General features: G+C 41.7%; 1 protein-coding gene across 1 annotated transcript; it reads left to right on the top strand.

Moving 5' to 3' along the window:
• The first annotated feature begins 2,259 nt into the window (after positions 1 to 2,259).
• LOC123037557 (1-phosphatidylinositol 3-phosphate 5-kinase-like) lies at positions 2,260 to 4,880 on the top strand. The gene is made up of 2 exons (XM_044458805.1): positions 2,260 to 2,331; positions 3,281 to 4,880. The coding sequence occupies exon 2, from the start codon at positions 3,486 to 3,488 to the stop codon at positions 4,605 to 4,607; it is 1,122 nt and encodes a 373-aa protein (XP_044314740.1). The 5' UTR covers positions 2,260 to 2,331; positions 3,281 to 3,485; the 3' UTR covers positions 4,608 to 4,880.
• Positions 4,881 to 16,120: the final 11,240 nt, after the last annotated feature.

Genomic DNA, 16,120 nt, shown 5'->3' on the forward strand with positions numbered 1-16,120 from the left:
CATATAGAGTGTACCTGTAGACTGTGCTGACTTCAAGCCGAAAAGCGAGCCACGCGTGACACCCTTGTAGACTGCGCTGACTTCAAGCCCAAAAGCGAGACATGCGCGGCACCCCTACAAACTGCGCTGATACCACGACTTACAGCACGCCACGTTCGGCCACGATTATTTAGGATCATCCCATCTTTTGGAAGGTTACCGTACCAGTCTGCTGACTGCTACATAACCTCACCAGCACCGTATAGAGTCTAACGACGCTAAATATTTGCAGTTGCTGCTCGTATTGTAAACCTATTTCATGCGGCGTATAGGCGGGCGTATGCCCGACGCTGAATCCGTCTGCCTTGTTGGGGTTTTTATGCGATCTTCCCTTTTCTTATGTACCCTATTTACGCGGCGTATAGGCGGATGACTCGGGCGTATGCTCGACGTTGAATCCGACTGCCTCGTTGGGTTTTTTATGCAACCTTTCTTTTCCTTAGGTACCCTATTTACGCGGCGAATAGGCGGATGACTCGGGCGTATGCCCGACGCTGAATCCGTCTGCCTTGTTGGGGTTTTTATTCAATCTTTCCTTTTCTTATGTACCCTATTTACGCGCCGTATAGGCGGATGACTCGGGCGTATGCTCGACGTTGAATCCGACTGCCTCGTCTGTTTGGGTCCCCTCTTTTTGTTATGTTACACCTTATCTACGCGGCGTATCGATGGATGACTCGGTCGTATGCCTGACGCTGAATCCGTTTGCCTCGTAGTCGGGGTCCCTAGCATCGTTTTCCATTTATATTCTGTGTCTTATCCTTGTGATTATCCTTTCTGCATGGCGTATGGATGATTCTTGCTTCGGCCTGACGCCTAATCCTGTTGCCTCGCAGTCTGTATCAATGTGAAATCCTTGCCCTAGTCCTCCGATGTGTCCGCCGTCTGTTCTTGTGCCGTTTCTGTTTGTTGCTGCTTAAGCTCGCCAATGTGAATCGTCCGCTCTTTCTTCGAATGTGTGTGGCGTATTTTGCAGATTACCGGCGAGACGAAATCTGCAACCTGGTAAGGACCATCGTACCTCGCGGCTAGTTTCGCAGCAAACCCTTCGGCTGCTTAGGATAGGTGGTGTTCTTTGACCCACACTATGCTGCCCACCTCTGGTGTCCACTGCCTCCTCCTCAGATTGTACTGTCTGGCTTGGTCCTGGGATGCTTTTTCCATATTTCGCCGTACGATTTCGAAGATTTCTTTTAACTTAGCGGCCTTCTCGTCTGGAGTCTCTGTGTTTCTCCCCGAGCCTAACGTTTCTCTGTCATATAATGCGTTAGGCAACGGGGTTCCTGGCCTTGTGTGAGAAACGCTGGGGAGTATCCAGTTGACTCAAATATGCTTGAGTTCACTGCTAGCATAATTTCTGGGCAGTTCTCGTCCCAAGTTCTGTGATCCTTTCCTGCGAGTTGAGCTATCATCGTTTTAACCGTACGGTTAGACCGTTTTGTTGGGTTTTCCTGCGGTGTGTAGGGCGCCGTGAATTGCTGCTTTATTCCCATTTTCACTCCGCCCTCGCCTCTTAGCCGTGGACTGGATACGTCGGAGTGTGGCTTGGTTGTTGCTGGGCCTGCGATGACTGCTCGTCGTTTCTCGTGTCCTCGATGTCCTCGCTCTGCTCACGGCGCGAATCCTGTCTCCGTTGTCCGCGTGCTCTTGTGAGACTAGGTGCAGCGGGTCTGTGGCTCTCGGGATTCGGTTAGCTGCCTGTCTAAGACTCTGGCGGTGAACTTCTGTGCTCTCGACACACCCCCCCCCAACCACCCCCCTTTGGCGGGCGCGCCCCGCCCACACATTGTTGCGGACACACCGCCGCCCCCAAGCCTCAGCGACACAGATGAATGGTCATTAACCCATTCACTGAGTGCACAAACGCTGAGTCTGGAGACCAGCGGAAGCTAGCGGAGCCAGCCGTCCTTTCGTCACCCAGAGCCAGCCGTCTCTCCGTCACCCGAAACCAGCCGCATCGACAGCCACGCAAATATGCAAGATGTGCAAATTCCCCTCTTCCCGTTTTCCATTCCATTCTCATTCGCACTTATTTCATAAGTTAGTTCTTAGTTTCGAAGACAATAAAGAATCATTATAATTTTGACCGAAGACGAAAGAGGTTCTGATTTATTAAAACTTATCGAATATTACTGAAACACCCATTGGACTCACTCGCAATATACCTGGATACTGAAAACACCCCTGGGACTTAACCCACAGTATACCTAGATACTGTAATTGGCGCAGCCTGGTCTTGAACCTGGAGATAGAGATGCTCCAACTCCTGATCATACTATTTCTGTAAGACAGGTAAGTGTACTAATGGCAGAAAAAACAAAAGAGAACAAGAAAATGCGAAAAACAAAATAAATTGCAATTAACAATTAAATTCGTGCAAGTGTATAAGTGTGAGTGTTCAAAATGTGGCAGAATGCAAATAATAATAATAATAATTAATTCACCTAAAATTGTTAAAATAAAAATGCATAATAAAAAAAAACCGTGACCGAATATGTGCACATCAAACTCTGATAAGGCACCGGGACCACGCAATTAATATATTCACCTAAAATTGTTGAAATAAAAAATGCTTAATAAGAAAATCGTGACCGAATATGTGCACATCAAACTCTGATAAGGCACCGGGATCACGTAATTAATTCACCTAAAATTGTTAAAATAAAAATGCATAATAAAAAAAAACCGTGACCGAATATGTGCACATCAAACTCTGATAAGGCACCGGGACCACGCAATTAATATATTCACCTAAATTGTTAAAATAAAAAATGCATAAAAAAAAAAATCGTGACCGAATATGTGCACATCAAACTCTGATAAGGCACCGGGATCACGAAATATATATTCACCTAAAATTTTAAAATAAAAAAAAATAATAAAATATATATATTAGTAATTAAATAATTTTTATTTAACAAAACTCTAAAAAACAGAGATCCAAACGACACTTATTTTGACCCAACACATCAAAAAAAAAAAACAGCCACAATGAAGCCACACAAAGACATAACGAGCAAAACCGTTGAGACAGCAATTCAAGCGCAAATAAAAGAATTTAATAAAACGAACACACCAATTATACACTATGCAGCAAAAATCCAGTTCAAATAATTACGCCGTATTTTATTTTACCAAAATATTGTTCTCTCTTGTAGTCGCCATAAGTTCACTCACCTATAGTCATGTAATTACTTTATTAAAACAATTCACTAATCCCATATATATACATATATTACAGTCAACACTAAACACGACACGGGGAGAAGATACCACTGGAACAACACACAACAATTAAAATTTTTACGAAATCTATGCAAGTCACAGAAAACTAGAATTTACTTACTAGATATTATATTTACAATTAATATTACGACATTTACAATTTATCACTAAAATCATAATATTCATAATCAATCTCATAAATAACGAGAAAGAATAACTAAATGTTAAAGAAAGTTAGCGCAGCTAGTAAACTTAGAACCAGATTAGGCTTGAGAAGTGGAGGTAGTCTAATAGACATAAGAGAACTTGAGGAGGAAGAACAGCATAACCAAATAGAACAAGAAGCACCACCCTCTAATACCAACATGAATAATTTAGACTCTGGAAACGCATCGGGCTCCCTCAGCCCCACAGTTAGCAACTCGATGACTATTGTCAGCACAAATTTAAGTCCGAAAGATATATTGGGTTTTGTACAACACTTGCCAACTTACGAGGGTCCCTCCGACAATCTAGAAACTTTTATTGACAGTGTTGAGGAATTACTTATGCTCATTCGGTCCGTAGATCAGACCCCGTACGGCCAAATGATTCTCAGGGCAATTCGTAATAGAGTAAAAGGCAAGGCACATGAAGCATTGGACCTTTGCGGTACACCGCTTATATGGGATGAAATCAAAGCAAATCTTAAACGACTCTACACTAGCAAGAAGACGGAGGCTATATTGATTCGCGAAATTCAAACTTTACCAAGCGGACTTTCCATAAATAAACTCTTTTTCGCAATAGCAAAGTTGAGAAGTCAACTGGTGTCATTGACCAATGATTCAGATCGCGATGCCCAAAACTTAGCTGCAAAACACGCCCTATACTCCGACATTTGCCTCAATGCATTTGTTGTGGGATTAAACGGCCCACTTAAAACAATTATCAGGTCCCGAAATCCAGAATCTATAGAAAAAGCCTACGAAATCGCACAAATAGAACAGAACTTTTATTACCAGAACTCTGATGGGCAACAAAATAATCGCCGTCGCGAAAATTCAAATGATCAACAAAATTACCGCAATCGCGAAAATTCGGTTGATCGGAACCGCCCGTATCAACGTCACCAGCAAAATCAGAGACAATCGGGTAGCAACAGCACTAGGAGAAACGACACTCGTCAACAGCCTCAAAATCGACAGGAGAATCATTCTTCCAGAACTCAGAACCCTTTCCGAAACAATTCGGGATCAAATTCTTCCTCCCAACAAAACAACAATACTCCTTCTGCCTCATGCAACATCAATGATGGCGCAAATTTTTTACAAGAAGCCTCGGACAACCAGTCGGCTTCTTAAACAAAAAATCCCATGGGAAATCTTTACCTTACGTTATTTTATCCTCAAAATCCATTTCAACAAACCCACATAAATTTCTTATAGACACCGGGTCCACGTACTCTTTTATAAAACCAACATTGATTACAAAAGACCATATTCAGAAATTAAACAGTCATATCAACATCCAAACCGTTCTCAACAAGTTCCAAATCCAAGAATATACAGACTCAATTATTTTCGAGCAATTTGACACAACGAAGAAAACAAAATTCTTTTTGTTTGACTTCCACCCTCATTTTAATGGTCTCTTGGGCATGGATTTCTTAAGTAGCCTAGATACGACGAGGTTTTCCCTACCAATTTTAACGAGCACAAACCCGGTAGACACAACGCATACTATACCACTAAACACTAAGGTTAGATTACCACTCCCTGTGAATTTAATGGAGGGAGATTTTTTATTCGAGAATACAACCTTAAACAACGATTTAACAATCACAGGTGGTCTTTATACCGCAGTTGCAGGCTTTGCACACTTTGAAGTATGCAACATGTCAGACTACGACCAGACATTATATTTAGAGGAACCATTGCAGGCAGAATCAGCCCCTGTACAAGATTACGAATACTTATACTGCATGTTCGCTGGCGAAGGCCCGAACCCCACAGACACACAGTCAGAATTAGATATTCAAACAGAGCACTTGAACAATGAAGAAAAACAAAACCTAATTAAACTTTGCAAACAGTTCAAAAAACTTTTCTATAACGAAGATAACCAACTAACATTTTCTAACGTCGTTAAACACTCGATCCCAACGGTAGACGATGTACCTATCCACACCAAATCCTATAGATACCCATTTATTCATAAAGAGGAAGTTCGGAAACAAATTTCAAAGATGCTTCAACAGAATATTATTAGAAACAGTCATTCCCCTTGGAGCGCACCTGTATGGGTCGTCCCCAAGAAATCCGATGCATCAGGTCAGAAAAAGTGGCGTCTAGTTATAGATTTCCGTAAACTAAACGAAAAAACTATTTCAGATAGATATCCAATCCCTAATATAGCAGACATATTGGACAGTATAGGGAAAACCAAATATTTCACAACCATTGATTTGGCAAGCGGTTTTCACCAGATAGAAATGAATCCACGTGATGCAAACAAAACAGCATTTACAGTCGAAAACGGACATTACGAGTTTACGAGGATGCCCTTCGGCCTCAAGAACGCACCTGCGACGTTCCAACGCGTTATGGACAACGTCCTAGGCGATTTAGTAGGGAAAGTTTGCCTGGTTTATCTCGACGATATCATAATATTTTCCCCCTCCCTACAAAGCCATATTACAGACATTAAATCAGTTTTCACCAGATTACAAAACGCAAATCTAAAAATACAACCATCTAAATGCAATTTCCTTAGGAAAGAAATTGATTTCTTGGGACACATTGTTACACAGGAAGGAGTTAAGCCTAACCCAGACAAAATCCAAGCGATAAAAGATTTTCCTTGCCCTAAAACCACTAGAGAAATTAAATCGTTCCTAGGCTTATTAGGTTATTACAGGAAGTTCATAAGGGACTTCGCGGGAATAACCAAACCAATAACTAGACAACTGAAGGGCAAGAAATCAATAGTGATTGACGACGAGTTTAAAGAAGCAGTAGCTTATTCAAAGAACCTCTTGTGTAACGACCCGATACTGGCTTACCCGGATTTTACTAAACCATTTACATTGACCACAGACGCGAGTAATTATGCCATAGGTGCGGTACTATCTCAGGGACCAGACACAAATGATAGACCTATCTCATTCGCCAGCCGAACTCTCTCGGACACAGAAGTTAGATATTCAACAATAGAAAAAGAAATGCTAGCGATTGTTTGGTCCGTAGGGCACTTTAGACCTTACCTTTTTGGCCGCAGATTCAAAATAGTAACAGACCATAAACCATTAGTCTGGCTAGAAAATTTAAAGGGTCAAAACCCAAAATTACTTCGGTGGAAAACCACTCTGGCCGCTTATGACTACGAAGTAGTTTATAAAAAGGGCTCCCAAAATGTTGTTGCTGATGCACTTAGCAGAATAGAACCAAATTTAAATGTAAACGAAGACCCACCGAGAATAACAGTTGTCCAAAAACCACTAAATTATTTTAATATCCAAATAGTTTTCCAAATCGGGCCATCAATCCCAGTACAAATAATAACACCATTTCCCCAGAAAATAAGACGAACCTTCTCGGAACCTGAATATACGTTTGACTCAATCACTAATATACTTCAGACTATTCTCAAACCAAACAAAACACATGCCATTTCGGCACCGGATAACGTCTTTCTTATAATTGAAGAGGCGTTCAACAATTATTTTACAGGGAATAACTTATATAACATCTGTCGTTGCACATCACTTTTAATCGACCTTTCCAGTACAGAAGAACAAAAGAGCAAAATTCAATTATACCATCTTAATAGCAACCATAGAGGAATCGATGAAACCTTTAGTCATCTCAAAAGGGACGTATATTTTCCGCGTATGAAAGCAATTATTACACAAATAATCAACGACTGTGACATTTGTCTAACACTTAAATATGATAGACAACCTCATAGACCTTTCATGCAGGCCCCACCTGCACCATCAGGGCCTTTAGATGTTGTCCATATTGACATCTACACAATCAATAACACGAATAATTTAACCATCATCGACAAATTTTCGAAGTTTGCGCAAGCATACCCATTAACTAATAGGAACTCAATTAAGGTTATCGCAGCACTTTCACATTTCTTCAGTACCTTTGGCTTACCCAAAAAATTGGTCTTTGACCAAGGCGCGGAATTCTCAGGGAACTTATTCAACGATTTTCTGGCACAGTACAACATAACCATTCATATGACTTCGTTTCAACAATCAACGGGAAACGCACCTGTTGAAAGACTCCATTCAACGTTCACGGAACTGTATAGAATAATTGTCAACCGCAGAAAAGAACTCCAACTGCAATGTGACCACGCAGAAATATTCGCGGAAGTATTGACAACATATAACAATGCGATACATTCCAGTACCGCCCATACACCATTCGAACTTTTCCATGGTAGAACTCACATATTTGAAAAAACAGTGAAGTTCGACAACCACCATGATTACTTAACAAAACTTAACGAATTTAGAAGGGAACTATACCCTCAAATCCAGAACCAATTAAGTAACAAAACAGAACAAAGATTGACCAAGTTAAATCAAGAAAGGGAACCACCAGTTCAGGTCGAAAGCGACGATGTGGTATTCAGAAAAGAAAATAGGAGAAACAAACTAACACCTAGATTTTCGTTACACAAAGTCAGAGCTGATAAAGGGGTTACACTAATAACAACCAGACAACAAAAATTACACAAACAGAAAATAAGAAAAACAATCAGGAAAAACAATAACACCCAGTAAACCTGCTTCATTCCAGAACAACCCATTCCACCGCACAGTCTTTCTCTTTGGAAAGACTCAACGGATCCTCACCTCTCGCACTCATTCATCTGGGAAACGCTCACATGACACAAAATCATAAAATTCTGACCCATGTCGTAGACATCCAAGACTTCAAGGAGTGCGTTCTCAAAATAAGAAACACGTTAAAAGCCCTTACACTAGATACAACATTTAGAATTTCGGAAGAGATTATTCAAGGGAAACTACAACAATTAGAAGACAGAATAGACACCTTACTTCCACACGTAAGGAGTAAAAGAGGTTTGATAAATGGCCTAGGAACCATTTTCAAATCAATATCAGGAAATTTAGATGACAATGATGGCCAGAACATTCTTGCCGAGATAAAAACCCTAAAAGAAACATCCCATGCCTTGAAGAATGATCAAGAAAAACAAGTAAACTTCGATAAACAAGTTATTATTAGGTTCAACAACATTACAGAACACATTAATAGGGAACAAGCCAAACTACAACACTTTTTGGATACAGCACAGAATTCAATCTTCAAAGAACTCAGAGAGGATAGAGAAAATATATACACACTACAATATATTAACCGAATAAACTTTAACATCGACACTCTAACAGAACACATTAATAATATAGCAGAAAGCCTTTTGGCTAGCAAATTAGGATTAATCCCAAAATTTTTATTCAACAAAGAACAAATTAATTCTATTAGAAATATGTTAAGCATTCAAAACATTAACTTACAATTAGATGAACACATCTATAACATTCTTATACCATCATGTTATACTTTCAATACCAAATTATTGTTTAACGTTAAGATACCAATATTCGATACAAAAATTTATAAATTCACTCATATTGTTCCCTTACCATTAAACAACTCACACTTCATCATTTCCCCGGAATTCCTGGCACATGCCAACAACACCTTTCACCAATTTCATGAAAGCTGTCTTAAAGTGGAGCGGGAGTTTTTCTGCGAAAAAACGCATATGGATATGGTGACCAAAAACAACAGATGCCTGTCGGACATCGTCAAGAACGCAAAGGAAACAAAATGCGATGTAATGGACACAGAATACGAAATGAACATATTTGAAGCCGAAAAAGGTTTTATCTTTATTTTCAACGGACAAAACGTCACCCTTAAATCAACGTGCTATGACGAGACACAGCTGGATGGCTCCTACATACTACGGTACAATAATTGTACAGTATGGTTAAACGACGTGGAATACAGCGACAGAGAATTGATAGAACACGACCACTTTACTTTTGTACTCCCACCAGTCGACAAGATTACAAAAAATCAAACCATCAAAACACTATCGCTGGAGAAGTTACACCTAGAAACCCTATCGACAGCTGGGAAGATCACCAACATGGACAATGCAACACATTATAAATTTACAGCCATATATTCGACAATATTACTGATCTTAGTCCTCATCGTCATCCTCCGAATATGCAATAGACCAAAGACGATCTTTTTCCCGCAACCTACACCTGTACCTACCTTTGTGGAGCCGACCATTCCTTCGCTATGGCCCTCTCTCCACTCTAGGGGGGGAGGAGTTACCGCACACATTGTTGCGGACACACCGCCGCCCCCAAGCCTCAGCGACACAGATGAATGGTCATTAACCCATTCACTGTGTGCACAAACGCTGAGTCTGGAGACCAGCGGAAGCTAGCGGAGCCAGCCGTCTCTCCGTCACCCGAAACCAGCCGCATCGACAGCCACGCAAATATGCAAGATGTGCAAATTCCCCTCTTCCCGTTTTCCATTCCATTCTCATTCGCACTTATTTCATAAGTTAGTTCTTAGTTTCGAAGACAATAAAGAATCATTATAATTTTGACCGAAGACGAAAGAGGTTCTGATTTATTAAAACTTATCGAATATTACTGAAACACCAATTGGACTCACTCGCAATATACCTGGATACTGAAAACACCCCTGGGACTTAACCCACAGTATACCTAGATACTGTAATTCGCGTCCTTCGTGGCTAGTCACACCAGGGCCGGAGCTCGACAAGGCAATTGTTTTCGCACCGCAGCTGGTTCTGGACAACTTCCCTTCCGAGCCCACGGTTCTTTGTCGAAGGACTCTTTTTATTCACTTCTGTCGGACTCGCCAAGCAATACGCCAAGCTCAAGTCGCGATTAGAATTAGAACAAAGCGCCTGGACTTAGCCGCGTGATGCCTTAAGGACCTCAGCTACCTGTTTCTCAGCTCGGAGACTTCAACTCAAAGTCCCGAACGTCTTGATGTAGCGATCTTGCTCCTGTTGACTCGGCGCGGCTCTGCTTCCTCCTGATGTTAACTTGACTTGTGTTGTTCACTGATTTGCTGCTTGTCTATTGATCTTGCTGGATTGACTCCTTGTGATCGACAGATCCCGCTTCCTGCGCTCGGCCCGCTTTTATAGGCCGGCGTATCCCGTTAATTCTCGGCTTCTCCTTTGCGCATGGCACCATACTCGGTCCAAAGTCCGCCCCCTTTTACCGTTACACGTTCTCTCCAAACTCTCTCCAGCCGTATTCTCCAAACTCTCTTCTTGTTTCTCTCCAAACTCTCTCCAGCTGTATTCTCCAAACTCTCACCAGCTGTATTCTCCAAACTCTCACGGGCTGTATTCTCCAAACTCTCACCAGCTGTATTCTCCAAACTCTCACCGGCTGTATTCTCAAAACTCTCACCAGCTGTATTCCTCCAAACTCTCATTCATTTGTGAGGAGTTATTTAACTCCTCACAATACTAGAATGTCTGTTCACATCCTGACTTGTTTGGAACCTGTTAGAGTATTGCTTAGTGCACTTAAAACTTTATTTTTCGAGGGCAAGTGTACATCATATAGAGGACGAAAAAAGAACCACCCCCAATCCGACGAGTTTAGTACCGAGCAATGCTAGACTCCGAATCTTTTATTCTATTCTATTTTCCGTAATCTGGCGCTGTCTACTACAGGTCTAAGAGAAGTAATGTTAAATTAAAAAGTCAGTGTTAAATCATCACCGCATTCCTTTTCGTCGTCGCTCTTTCGCTTATTAAATCGTCGTTATTCCAATCAAAGTTAAGTTTCTTTGTTAAAACAAAACAGTATTAATTTCATATGGTGACCCCCACATGATCGATTGTAATAGCGTTCGCGACTTTTGCCCAATTTTAATGGTATAAAGAACCACTTGTTCGCGTTGGTACGGTAAACAATTTATTTGGAAACTGTCTGCATTGAAAGTGTCTGCCGATCCCTTTGTTGCTGCTTGGTGATGAATTTAAAGGAAGTTTCAAACTCCAAATTGGCCAACCAGGTAGAGTGCTTAAAGTTGAACGTTAATCTGTGGCGATTTGTTAATTGTGTTTGGCCCATCTTTCAACTTTTTGCATTCGTGTCAATATCAGTAGATAGTGAGCATTCTAACCACGAAAATAAAAATTTCATGTACTAACAATTATAATTCAGTCATATATACATTCATAAATATTTCGAATTATACATAAGTGAATCGCTTTAGACATTAAATCACAACCAAAATATTCGTAGTCGACCCAATTAATGCACACTTAATTCCCCCATTTACGTCGTAGTGAGCTCCAATTTAGGGTATTACTAAAAAAGCTGGAAAAAAGTGTCAATTTTAAAATTGCCAATCCGAAAAAATCGCGACAAAAAACCAGTGTAGCAGAATTTTCCCGCGCTTCTCATTATTTTTGCGCGCCTTTCAGCATCAGGCAAATATATTCGTTGCCCTTGGTTATCGGTCAGTGCATCATTCTCCGATTGCATTTGCATTTGCGTTCGGCATAGTACAGTCGTAGAGCTTATAAAAAAAATCTAAAAACGCTAACTAAGATTTTTTTTGTGCTTCTCTCGGCACTTAGCTCCAAAACAAGTTCGGCATATTACTTGATAGTCGTTTTATATATTATTAAACAAATACATAGTATTAATAAAAAACAAAAATGAAAACCAGCTCCGCAGGCAAGTCGCTGGCCTCAATGCCGCCTGCCGAGCGTCGCTCTTCCAACATTTAGCGTAAAACACTCCGAATTTAAAAATTTTGCTATCCTGAAACGGGTGTACGATTGCCTTATTTTTTTTTACAGAATATCGATACCTTATTAATATGCAAAAAATTACCAAGCCGTCAGCTTCAGCCTTGAGAACCCTCATCGACACAGTCACAGCTCTTTATGACACCTAGCTGGGGATGATAGACGCATTACCAATGCTATTCTAATGATAGACGCATTACCAATGCTATTCTAATACATCTGGTAATAAGCAAGGTCGATGCAGGAACTAAATGAAAATGGGAAGAACAATTATACTATACTTCGCTTCCTCTTTGGAGCGAATGTAAGGCGGCGTTGAACAGGCGTTACCAACACATAGTAGCGGAAGAGGCTTCCAAGCCCAAAACTGTTCAGCAGGTCCAATCTAATCCTAACAAGGATGGAAATATGAGTTTTTCTTTTGTCTCTGCCAGGAACAACCTTGTACAATGCGTGTATTGCAACTCAGATGAACATCAAATTCGAAACTGCGCTTCCTTCGCAGCTCTAACAGTTCAGCATAGATTCGATTTCGCTAAACTAACTGAGAAAATATGCAATGCATCACACCATACGATGCTGCATATATATTCGGCAAACACTAATCTCGCGTTGCCAACCCTTTTGCCCACGCTCATGCAGGAGACTCCGTCCGCTTCGCTTGTTTTGCATGCGACTTTATCGGATAGAGTCGTTCTTGCAACTGCTGTTGTGAGCGTTAAATAAAAAGTGGCGAGTTAGTATTGGCTCGAGCGTTGCTCGACTCAGGATCACAAATAAACTTTGTGGCCGATGAGCTTGCTCAGAGACTCAGAACTTCTTGAGCTTACGAGGCATTGGTGGGACTAATGTCCAAGCTACAAAAATATCCAGTTGTCGTCCGATTTTTGGACACTACAAAATATTTCTGGTTATCATCGGCGGTGAAAACCAGTAGGGTGCCTGAAAATATTCATATGGCTGATCCATTCTTCTTTAAGCCCCAAAAAATATATACGCTTATCGATGCAGATACGTTTTTTGAACTTTTATCTGTTGGCCAGATCAAGCAGGGGCCTGAAAAAACAATTCTCGGCTGGACAGTGTCTGGGAGATGTGCCTCTAAAGATAAAATAAAGGCTAACAAAATGGTACATCTCAGCTGCCAGGTGGAAGCGTTGGAGTCAATTGACACAACCCTGCAGAAATTTTGGTCTGTGGAGAACCTGCCGCCGAAGACTAAAGTCCATACTCCTGAGCAGCAACTTTGTGAACAACACTTTGAGAAAAATACTCAAAGATTGTCGTCCGGTAGATTTTTGGTTCGTTTGCCGTGACCCAAATTCTCTCATCATACGAAGTTGCGAATCTTACTTTATGTTGACGATTTGTTGACTGGCGCCGGATGCGTTGGATTTGAACTGGCAAAGTGGTTTTCAAACTGCCCAGAGTTATCCGCATCTGATAGCGCTGTAATGCCTCAGACGTAACTAAGACCCTTGGCGTGGTTTGGTTACCGGTTAAAGATTACTTCCAATTTCAGTTGGATGACTCTTTTCTGGATCTTCGCGCGACAAAACGAAATATTTTGTCGGTGACTGCTCGACTTTTCGATCCACTTGGTCTCTTGTGTCATTTGGTCACAATGGTAAAGATATTGTTGCAGGAGCTTCGAAAGCTAGATTAGGACGAGTCGCTATCATAGCAGTTGTTCACTTCGTGGGATACTTTTAAAGTAATGCTTCTGCAGCTTCAAAAATTAAGGGATCCCGATTCGTCCGGATTCAAATACATTGTTTCGCTGACGCTTCCATGCGAGAGTATGGAGCAAGCATCTACGTTCGTACTCATACTGATGTAGGTTTAAAAGTGTCTTTATTGACCGCCAAATCAAAAGTAGCTCCCCTCAAGAGGAAAACTTTCCTCGCCTTGAGCAGTGCGTAGCTCACCTTTTAGCTGATCTGATAAAAGATTCGGGAGTGGTCGGAGAATGCAACTTGGAGACACGTTCCCAGGAAAGTTAACCCAGCAGACAGGAGGAGCTTACAACGTCCATCTGGTTCAGCGGGCCTCTGTTATTGCTGGACTCTGAAATTATTTCAAACTGCCGGCCGAAGTGGTGTCAATGGAATTATGCAAATCGGTATTTGCCCTCGTAGTCAGCCCAGAGCCAAATTATCTGCTTCAGAAAATAGAAAAGTTTTCGTCGCACCTGAAGCTTCTGACACTTTTCGTATGGGTTTTCCGCTTTATTCAAAGGTGCAAAAAGGGTCGAAGACCTTTGAAAAAAGTATTTCGCCAAGAGAACTGAATTTTGATTTTAAAAAAATAGTTAGAGTTATCCAATTTTATGAATTCAGTGACGATATTAGTAAAATTCGCAACGGTAGCAACGAATATTCAAAAGCTAAACCCCTTTTTTCCGGAGAATATATTAAATTGGTGTTCATCGACATTGCTACGAGTTGGGGGACGGCTATTGAATGCTCCTATCCCGCACGAACCAAACTCCCGTTGTTGCTGTCTAAAATCTTACAGTTCATTAGATCCTATGTGTCATACCAGCACGTTACGAATTGTCACGCTAGCCCTTGAGCTCTTGTAAGTCGTCTGCGCCAGAAAGTATGGCTAGTCAATGCTCAAGAATCAATCGTCTTTGACTTTCAAAGTTAACGGTCGTGTTTTTTTTCTGCGCTTCGAATTTTGTATTTTTGTTTCGTTTATTGCCATCGGTGGGTTTTATCAGAACAATTTTCATTTTCTTCCGGTTATTCAAACATACATTTAAAATCCGTTCGCTTCGCGAGTACACTTGTAATAATACTAACAATTGTTTTAGTTTTCGTTATTCTTATCTGTGTTTTATTGTGCATGCACTTTAACTAACTCTTGGTTCAGTGGTTCCAATAGATAAAATGAATAATAAAAATTTAGTCTGCTTCTGGAAAAAATGCAGCCTCGTAATCAGGGCTGACCAGTCTAATATGACTTGCTGGCTGTGTAAAAATATGGTGCACACCTTTCAAAGGGGCCCAATTTGCAGTTTTGTTGTGACGCTTGTGTCGATTTTGCGAACGAGATGAAATCGTTTATGCGCCAAACTAAAGGCGGCCTGATGGGGCTGATTAGCTGTTTCGGAGTTGCTAGAGATAGATTTCGCCGAGCTGATGAACTCCTCTCTGCGCTGGATTCGCAGTTTGATAGTCGTAAGCTATTAGAAGAGTTCCCTAAGCGCAAAAAGGCCGGTGGCTGGTGGTGGGGAGCAAAAGGGGAACACCCCGCAACCGAAATCAAAAGAACAACAGAGCATTCCGGCGGATCAGCAGCTGATTTCAGCAAACCCTCAAATGTTGCTAAGATCAGCAGCTAAAAAAGATTCGGTATCCGAACAATCCGTATCAGAATGCATGCCTCCGTATCATGGGGAACTTGCCAGCAGATAGACTTTGAACTCTTTTTGTGACGCCTTTAGCACAACGTATCGAATCCGTGTTAAGCCACCGTACAACTTGTACGTGGCCTTGTTCGTATGTTTTGCGTCCAAGGCGGTCCACTTGGAGCTAGTGTCTGACCTAGCCACTGATGCCTTTCTGTTGGTTTTTCAACGGTTCGTGTGTCGTCGCTGGATTCCGGAGAAGGTGTGGTGCGACAACGCCACCAGCTTCGTCGACGCCGACCGCCACATAAGGGAGTTCCGAGCCCGTTTGGAGGAACAGGGGGCGGTATACAAACATACGCAAAAAAAGGATGCGAGTTTGTGGTCATACGGCCCAGAGCACCGCCCTTCGGGCTTTGGGAGGCAGGTGAGACCGGTGACGGTCAGCAAAGACCTCTTGAACGCGGTGGAGCTCGGAACTCTCCTCACCAGCTTGGAGGCTGTGCTGAACTCCAGGCCTCTATGAACCCTCAGCAGCGACCCAAACGACGGGGAAGCGCTAACCCCCGGACATCTGCTCATCAGCGGCCCCCTGTTGGACCCACCGTCGGAAGCATTACCGGAGGAAGAGGTGTC

Source organism: Drosophila rhopaloa, unplaced genomic scaffold, assembly GCF_018152115.1.
Source record: "Drosophila rhopaloa isolate 14029-0021.01 unplaced genomic scaffold, ASM1815211v1 contig_173, whole genome shotgun sequence".
NCBI classification, from domain to species: Eukaryota; Metazoa; Arthropoda; class Insecta; order Diptera; family Drosophilidae; genus Drosophila; species Drosophila rhopaloa.